This window comes from Hyaena hyaena, unplaced genomic scaffold (genome assembly GCF_003009895.1).
Source record: "Hyaena hyaena isolate Hyena2069 unplaced genomic scaffold, ASM300989v1 scaffold_65, whole genome shotgun sequence".
Classification (NCBI taxonomy): Eukaryota; Metazoa; Chordata; class Mammalia; order Carnivora; family Hyaenidae; genus Hyaena; species Hyaena hyaena.
The window spans coordinates 146492-156280 of record NW_024080697.1 but is presented as its reverse complement, the minus strand read 5'-3'; the positions used below and the strand labels follow the sequence as shown (position 1 = coordinate 156280).

The 9789-nt window shown below is 41.2% G+C and overlaps 1 protein-coding gene across 1 annotated transcript in view; it reads left to right on the top strand.

Moving 5' to 3' along the window:
• Positions 1-5368, top strand: part of HEATR4 (HEAT repeat containing 4) — a 41783-nt gene extending 36415 nt beyond the window's left edge. The window contains exon 17 of the mRNA XM_039232287.1: positions 5037-5368. Within this exon, the coding sequence (XP_039088218.1) occupies positions 5037-5189 (153 nt within the window). The 3' untranslated portion in view covers positions 5190-5368. The remainder of the gene's footprint in view (positions 1-5036) is intronic.
• The last annotated feature ends 4421 nt before the right edge of the window (positions 5369-9789 follow it).

Genomic DNA, 9789 nt, shown 5'->3' with positions numbered 1-9789 from the left:
TTTTTAATTTTTTAAATGTTTTCTTTATTTCTGAGAGAGACAGCATGAGCAGGGGAGGGTCATGAGACACAGAATCGGAAACAGGCTCCAGGCTCTGAGCTGGCTGTCAGCACAGAGCCCGAGGCGGGGTGAACTGTGAGATCATGACCTGAACCGAAGTTGGCCACTTAACCGACTGAGCCGCCCAGGCGCCCCTGTGTCTCCCTCTCTTTCTGCCCCTCCCCCGATCATTCTCTGTCTCTGTCTCTCTCAAAAAAGTTATTTTAAAAAACTGATTATCTTTGTATGGTGGGATTCAGGTGATTTTTATCTTCTTCTTCTTTGATTGTTTGTATGTTCTGGGTTTTCTACATAAAACATATATTGTTACTGAATCCCAAGTTCAGCTGCCAGTCACTCAAAAGGCTGATACTCAAGAGACAATAGACAAGTTTTGACTGGAAAGGAATATGAGCTTTATTCAGGAGTCTAGTATCTAGGGAGAAGGAAGACTCTTGCCCAAAGGAGAACTCCCAGGTTTCTGCCTGGCCCACGGTTGTTGTTTTTTCCACGCATGAGAGAGAGAGAGAGAGAACCAGCAGATGCCCCCTGTAGACTCAATGATGCCAGCCTCAGAGTTATCTTGGTACTCCAAGGTTGTACAAGAAGTTCCGGTTCCTTGGTACCCAAGGGTTGTGCAAGAGTACTCTGTTCATTTTGCAAAGAAGGACAAGGTCTACATATGTGCAGAGAGGTCAGTAAAGTATTTGTGTGGCTTTAAAAATGAAAAACATGTTGCTAAGAGATATCTGAGCTAATCAGAAAGCTAAGGGGGCTTCAAACAGACTTGCTGGCTTCTGTGGTCTGGGAACGTTGTGGTCCTCTCTTCCACAAGACCAGTGACCTACAAATCTCAAAGAAAGCAAATTGGTTCTGTTACAGATGAAGGGCCTTAAGTCAGCAAGCAAGGAGTGTATTAACTTGAAGCTAGTTAACCCTTATGCTCAGCTAGAGTGCTGTTACAATATCATTGTGCAATTAAAAATACAGTGTTTTATATGCAACAAACTTTACTTTTCCAAACTCGTCTCATTTTTTGTGATCTCCAATCATTGTCTTGCTCTTCTGGGTTTTTTTTTAATGAATAGCATTCTCTTTTGTAAAAGAGAGAGGCCCCTGGGTGGCTCAGTTGGTCACGAGTCCAATTCTTGATTTTTGCTCAGGTCATGATCTCCAAGTTCATGAGTTGAAGCCGCTTTTTGGGCTCTGCACGGACAGTGCAGAGCCTGCTTGGGATCCTCTCTGTCCCTCTCTCTCTGCCTCTCCTCCTACTCTCTCTGTGTGTGTTTGTATGTGTCTCTTTCTCAAAAATAAATAAATTTAAAAAATAAAAAAATGAAAGGAACTTGACATTCAGATTATAGAAGTTAATGATTGCTTATCAGAGAAGTTGCTATAGAAAACAAGGTAAATTAGGGCACCTGGGTAGCTCAGTCGGTTTAGTGGCTGACTCTTGATTTTGATTCAGGTCATGATCTCACCGTTTATGAGTTTGGGCCCCACATCAGGCTCTGTGCTGATGGCATGGAGCCTGCTTGGGATTCTGTCTCCTGTACCCTCTCCCTCTCTCTCTCTCTCTGCCTCTTCTCCACTCGAGTGTTTGCTCTCTCTCTCTCTCTCTCAAACTAAATAAACAAAAATAAATAAAATTCAAATACACTGGGAGGATGTATTAGTTAGGGCTGTCATAGCAAAATACTACAGACTTGATGGTTTAAACAAAAGAAATTTATTTTCTCATAGTTCTGGAGACTGGAAGTCAGAGGTTAATGTATTGGCAGAGCTGATTTCCATGACCTTGCTCCTTGTCTTGTGAAAGGCACCTAGTGTTGTAAAGGACACCAGTCATATTAGATTAGGGTCAACTTTAATGACCTCCTTTTAATTTAATTACCCCTTTAAAGACTATCTCCAAATATCATAGCCTGAGGTACTGGAGGTTCAGACTTTAACATATGGATTTTGTTGAGAGGGGCATACAATTCAGACCATAATGATATAAGTTGTCTGGGGTTGAGGACCCAGGGGGGGTCCTGCAGGATCAGCCAAGAGGATCCTTGGCTTCAAGCCTGATAGAAATCAAACTCAAACCAGCAGGAAGTGAGATCAGAGTATATTGAAGACATAGATAGAGTGCTGATGCAGACAGAGCATCTCGGAGACTCCAAAAGGAATGAAGAATGAGTCTTGACTTTGCTCCTGGTCTGGGGTTTTGGGATGATGGTCCAGTGTACGTGTCCTCTCAGGCATCCAAGAACTGGTCAAAACAAGGATGGGTGCTCAGGTGTCCTCCATAAGTCACTTATGTCCCTGGAGCCAGGAGTCTGGGTGTCAGGAGTCAGTGGTCTTGGAAAACCTACATGACAACCCCACCCGGTCACTCCTTACATATTATCTATTGTGCTGCAAGACTCCTAAGAACTCATTAACTCCTTGACCTTTATAAGGAGGGCATACATTATTTGTACCATAAGCCCTGATGCAGAATGGGAGTACAGGTCCTAGCAAGACAGAAGCAGAAAAAGAAGTAAAAAAACAGCTTTTTGGGGGCACCTGGGTGGCTCAGTCAGTTAAGTATCTGACTTCAGCTCAAGTCATGGTCTCATGATTTGTGAGTTCATGCCCCAAAATTGGGCTCTGTGCTGACAGCTCAGAGCCTGGAGCCTGATTAGATTCTGTGTCCCCCTCGCTCTCTGCCCCTCTCCCATTTGGGCTCTTACTCTCTTTCTCTCATTCTCTCTCTCTCCCAAAAACAAATAAACATTAACATAATTTTTTATTTTTTTTAATTTTTAAAAAAATTTTCCTTTTTTAAAATTATTTTTTTAATGTTTTTTAAAAAAATTTATTTCTGAAAGAGAGAGAGAGAGTGAGCAGGGGAGGGTCAGAGAGAGAGGGAGACACAGAATCTGAAACAGGCTCCAGGCTCTGAGTTGGCTGTCAGCACAGAGCCCAATGCAGGGCTTGAACCCACGAACCGTGAGATCATGTCCTGTGCCGAAGTCAGATGCTTAACTGACTGAGCCACCCAGGCAACCCTAGCTTCTGACTCTTGATTTTGCCTCAGGTCATAATCTCACAGTTGTGGGATCAAGCACCACATTGGGCTCTACACTGGATGTGGAGCCTACTTGGGATTCATTCTCTCTCCCTTTGTCCCTCCCCTGCTTACACTCTCTTGCTCTCTCACTTTCTCAAAAATAAAATCTTAAAGATAATTTTTTTAATAACATAAAAACTTAAAAAATTATTTAGGGGCATTCACTTTTGAATGCCCCCTCTTCTGTAAAGAGAGCTTTCATGCTATTCATACTTTCTGATCTTATACTCTAATAAACTTTTGCCTGTTGCTCATTTTAAAAAAGTCTTTTTTTAAAAAGCTTATTTGAGGGGAGAGAGGGGCAGAGTGAGGGAGAGACAGAATCCCAGGCAGGCTCTGAGCCACCGGCACAGAGCCCAATTCGAGGTTTAAATTCACAAACTGTGGATCATGACTTGAGCTGAGATCAAGACTGATCCACCCACGTGTCCCCCAACTTAAAAAATCTTTAAAAAAAATAAATGTTTTCATTTTAAGATTAACTAGATGCAAAGGGTCTAATTTTTAACATTACATATTCCAGCATTTACATGTTGATATACTTTTTTGTCTGTTTTTTAAAGTTTATTTGTTCATTTTGAGAGAGAGAGAGACTGAGTAGGAAGGGGCAGAGAGAGAGAGGGAGAGAGAGAATTCCAAGCAGGCTTCCCACTGACAGGTCACAGCACTGACACAGGGCTTGATCTCACAAACCATGAGATCATGACCTGACCTGAAATAGAGAGTCAAACTCTTAACCAATGGAGCCACCCAGGTGCCCCTGTTTACTCATTTTAAAATTCCTTATTATTTTTTATTCTTTAAGTAAGCTCTAGGCCTTAAAGCTTGAACGCATCACCCCAACATCAAGAGTTGAATGTTCCACCAAACTGGGCCAGCCAGGTGCCCCTTCATTTGTGTGTGTGTGTGTGTGTGTGTGTGTGTGTGTTTTCAGATTCGACATATGAATGAAATCATATGGCATTTGTGTTTCTCAATCTGACTTATTTCACTTAGCATAGTAGCCTTCAGGTCCTGTCATGTTGTTGAAAAATGGCACGATACCATCCTTTTAATGGCTGTAATATTCACATGTCTGTGTTTCTCACATCTTCCTTATCCATTTGTCTATCGATGTACACTTAGGCTGCTTCCATATCTTGGCTATTGTAAATAATGTTGCAATACACATGAGGATGCATCTATCTTTTCAAATTAGTGTTTTTGTTTTCTTTAGGTAAATACCCAGTAGTGGAATTATTGGCTCATGTGGTATTTATATTTTCAACTTTTTGAGGATACTCCATACTATTTCCTACAGTGGCTATACCAGTTTATATTCCTACCAACAGTGCATGAGGGTTCTTTTTTTCTCCACCAAAGATCTTTCTTTATTATTCCATGGACTAATACAGAAAATTGATATTAGACTATTTAGATTTCTGAGGATGCTTTAACCTAGGTACAGGCTCAACACTGACCATCACTATATTGGTTTCTGGGTTGAAATAGAACAGTACTGTGTCCCCAGGGACAATTTACCTTGAGTGAACACACCTCTTCGGCACGCCTCAGGAGCGGGTCTCTATTCATGGCTACAAGAGTGACCCATTGCTGCTGCTGCTGTTTCTGCATGATAGTAAAGACAGAAAATGCAGGTTAACCCCAAATGTCACCACACAGATACCCAAGTCTTCTTGGGCAGGAAATTCAGGCATATTCACCACATTAGGCTTCTGACTGGGGACAAGGGAAGACAGATCTTGAATTCATAGTATCTGTTTTCTTATTCATTATAGTAGTTAATAGAGCTATTCTGATAAACCATGGCTGAAGAGGCTTCCTCTTTGGGTCTACCTTTTACATGAGACCATATGTTTGGCATATGCACTCATGTGTTAATAACATTTCTCTGCAGGCTGTGAGGCCCCGCACACCAAATCCCTGGTCACAGAGTCCAGTCCTGGGCCTAAACACAAGAAGCAGAGGTCAACCATCACCTGTGAAAGATCTACGCACTGCCCGGGAAAGAAGGATTACGATGGGACCATTTAGATCTGACCCAGCCTAGATCTCTAGCTGGGTAAATACTCAGAAATTTTTTCCAGGGTCATTTCCCTGGAAGGAAAGGTGATCATTTCTAGGATGTTCCCTTCTCTTGTTCCAAGGCAGACAGCAGTGGACCTCGTCACATTATGGTTCTTTAACTGATGTTGTATAGTCTCCTTGTCATTATATATATATATAGAGAGAGAGAGAGAAAAATCTATTTAACAGCAGTCCTGGTTTTTTAACGTGCACCATTTACACAAAAAATTGACATCACATAGATGATTGAGCATATTTTCCCATACCACAGACAGGTTACATACTAATTATAGGTCAGAGCTCCAAATTTTACTAGAGTAGAAATATTGAAAGACCCATCATCTCTCCGAAGCCATATAAAGAGCCCTCTGAAACCCAAACTAGAATACCATTTGCCTAGGAAAGAGGTGGCTTACATGATTTTTTTTTTTTTTTAATCTACAAGTCTAGTCTTGTTCTAGAGCAGGTTCCTTACAAGAGTGTTACAAGAAAATCAGGGTGACTGGCTGGCTCAGTCGGAAGAGCATATGACTCTAGATCTCGGGGTCGAGAGTCGAGCCCCACGTTGGACATAGAGATTACTTTATAAAATAAATTAAAATTTAAACAACAACAACAACAGAAGAGTGTTATAAGAAAACCAAGCTGGCATGATCATTTTCCCCTCGCACCATATGGGTGGGCATGAACACTTTTAGATCCCTTGGAAACATTGCTGCGGTTTCACAACGCTGATGAACAATTCTCGTGAACCTCAGCGTACCTTATGGCTTTAAGGCTTTAGGCATGATGAAAGAGTTGCAAACCGTGTATGTATCGTTAGATGGGATTCTGTAAGAGCACACTGACGCAGGCAGGCCAGGTCAAGGACCCAGAGGGAGTCCTGCAGGACCAACCAAGAGGGTCTGTGGCTTCATGCAGGATAGAAATCAAACTTGAAGTGAGATCAGTTTATTGAAAATATAGAGAGTAGACACAGATGGAGCATTAGGGAGACTCAAGAATGGAAAAGGAGCGTGGGTCTCATCTTTGCTTGGGGGTCTGGAGTTTTTATAGAGGACTGTGGTCTGGTGTATGTGTCCTCTCAGGCATCCAGGAACCACTCAAAGCAAGGATGAGTGCTGAGGTGTCCTCCATAAGTCACTTATGTCCCTGGAGCCAGGAGTCTGGGTGTTAGGAGTCAGTGGTGTCTGGAGTCAATGGTGTTGGAAAACCTATATTGACCACCCCACCCGGTTACTCCTTAGATATCATCTATTGTGCTGCAAGACTTCAAAGAACTCACTAACTTCTTGACCTTTAAAGGAGGGCATACATTATTTATACCATAAGCCCTGATGCAGGGTGGGAATGCAGGTGCTAGCAAGAATAGAAGCAGGAAAAAGAGCAAAGAAAAAAAACAGCTTCCCCCCCCTTCAATTTCCCTGTCTCAACACAATGCCAAAAAAAAAAAAAAAAAAAAAAAAAACGCCATGGAAGAGGAGAGACCCAGAATTTAAAGTAGTGTGACTCCAGCTTTCTTTCCTAAATATTGATTCCTATTTATAACTTAAAAAGCTATGCGACATTTAGAGATGAAAATATAAGGAATGTGAATCTCTCCCTTTTTCTTCCCCTAATCACATCCTCTCTTCCAGTGGCACTGTTATCACCAGAAATATAAAAAGCAAAATTTCCACCATGAATGCCTCAGCTATGGGACACGGGGAAAAAAGGACTTTGGGGGAATATCAGTTAACCACAAAAGAAAATCTTTCCCTTCCCTGACTTATGTAACCCACATTTTAATTCATTTATTTACACATTCCCTCCAAGTGAAATACTGATTCAAAAAACATCATCACATATATCAAGGCTATTTCCACTTCTATCAAACCTGAGGATTCTGGGATCTGGCTGCCATGAGGCATTTGAGACAATAAATAATTCTGTACAAGTAATTTCTCAGCCCCTCTATCTTTGACTCTGTCATTTCATAGTGAAAGGACTTTATTGTGCACTCTGCATTGCTGGCCAGAACAAGAGGGCCAAATGAATGCTTCAGTCAGTCAGCAAGGCCAGACAGAGGGTCTATTAGGAGATCTGTACTGTGGGAGATGCAGCAGCTGGAGAAGAAATGGCCCTTATGCTCAAGGAGTTTACAAGGGGTTTTATAAGACATACTTATAAGAATCTTTCAAAGACAATATGCTTAATCTAGTAGGAAATATGTGGCACCCAGCAGATGTGCTGTAGGAGTCAGGGTGGGGGTGGGAGGTGCTGGCGTAGTCATGGAGACACAGGAACTTGTTTGGATCTCAGTGCACAGGACTTGGATAGACAGAGAGGAGGGAAAATCCTCTAGGTGAGGGCAAGGACAAGAGAAAAGGCTGGAGGAAGGGATGAGCTTGCTTTTGCTAATCTGTTCATATTAACAAAATATTACACTGACAAAATACTCCAAGAGTATCTTAAACCCTTTATAAAGAGCCTTGACTGTCCTTCCCAACTGAGACACCTTTAGGACATTCTCTTCTCGTTGTCTCCTTTTTGTTCCTCTTTTCCTCTTCCTTTCTTCTGCCACAGATCTTCATTATCTCCACTGGTTGATTAAACAAGTGGCAGCTCCCTATTCTACACTAAAAGGAAATTTCTGTTTGGCCCCAGCATGTGGGAGAAATGTGGTGCCAACCTTCTCTTGGTTGAGATCTGGAGAAAACTTCCATTTTTGCACGAAGATTCAGGTCTTTGTCAGTTTACACATACCAGCTAAGTTAGTATCCATTAGTGAATTACCATCAATAGCAATCTTCTTGGCCAGACCAACAGCAAAGTGGGGCTGTGGGTCTAAAGGAAAGCATTTGTGTTAGAATTTACTCCCTCTCCTTCACAATCTCCCCCTGGTATCACTTAATCTTCCCACTCTACCATCATTTCTTAAAAAAAAAAATTTTTTTTTTTTACCATTTATTTATTTTGAGGCAGAGAGAGAGTATGCACATGCATGCAGGGGGAGGGGACAGAGAGAAGAAAGAGAATCCCAAACAGGCTCCATACAGCCAGTGCATAGCCCGAAGTGGGGCTCAAACGCATGAACCGTGAGAACCTAAGCTGAAATCAAGAGTCAGATGCTTAACCAACTCAGCCACTCAGGCACCCCCCCCATCATATCTTGATGATCTATATTGTCAGCAAATATTAATTAAATAAATGTATTATTGGAGCACCTGGGTGGCTCAGTGAGTTAAGTGTTCAACTCTTGATCTCCGTTCAGGTCATGATCTCACAGTTCATGGGATGGAGCCCCGTGTCAGGCTCTGTGCTGACAGTGTGGAACCTGCTTGGGATTCTCTATCTCTCTCTCTTCTCCTCCCTCTTTTCCTCTCTCAAAATAAATAAATAAAACATTTTAAAAATGCATGTATTTATTTACTAACCATGGATATACCAGGAAGCATAAGACTGTTTCTCTCACTTTGAGGAGTTTATCATCCAGTTGGATAAAATAGGCTTGTCTGTTTGGAGGCAGCATTAGACCCTCTCAGGGGTCAAGAATGAGCTGGATACTTGAACATTTTTGAGACTCCAGCTGTATTTTAAAAAATAAAGTGCCCAAACTGAATTTTAAAAAGTGATGGCAGATTTTTTTTTCAACTTCAATTTTATTTTTTTAATTTTAATTTTAATTTTTTTCCAAATAGTTTATTGGCAGATTTTTTTAATGTATACACTTAAATTGCTGCTTTTAACACAAATATTACAATGACTAATTTTTGAAATAATGTCAAAAATCTAAATTGACAACAATATTTATAACAGCACCATTCATAATAGCCAAAAAGTGCAACCAGTTCAAATGCCCATCAACTGATGGATGGATAAATACAATTTGCTCTATTTGTACAATAAAATATTATTTGTCGGTAAGAAGAAATGAAGTACTGACACAGGCTACACCGTGGCTGAACCTTGGAAATGTTCTACAAAGTGAAAGAAGCCAGTTTCAAAAGACCACATATTGTATGATTTATATGAAATTTCCAGAGAGACAAATTTATAGAGACAGCAAGTAGATTAGTAGTTGCCTAGGACTGACAAAGGTGGGAATGGGGAGGGGGAGGAGAATAGGAATTGACTCCTAATGGGGTTTCTTTCAGGGGAGATAAATATGTTCTAAAATTAGATTGTGATGATGGTTGCATAACCTTGTGAATATACAAAAAAAGTTGCATTGTATGCTTTAAGCGAGTGCATTGTATAGTACACAATTATATCTCAATAAAGCTGTCTTTAAAAAGTCTAAATTGCAGGATGCCTGGGTGGTTAAGCTTCCGATTCTTGGTTTTGGCTCAGGTTATGATCTCGCTGTTCATGAGTTCTAGCCCCCTATCTGGCTCTGCGCTGACAGTGCGGAGCCTGCTTGGGATTCTCTCTCCCTCTCTCTCTGTGCCCCCTCACCCCTCCAGCTCATTCTCTCTCTCTCAATCTCACTCTCTCTCAAAAATAAACACTATTTTTTTTATATACACATAAAATAGTGTTTATTTTTGAGAGAGAGACAGAGAGACAGAGCATAAGCAGGGAAGGGGCCAAGAGAGAGGGAG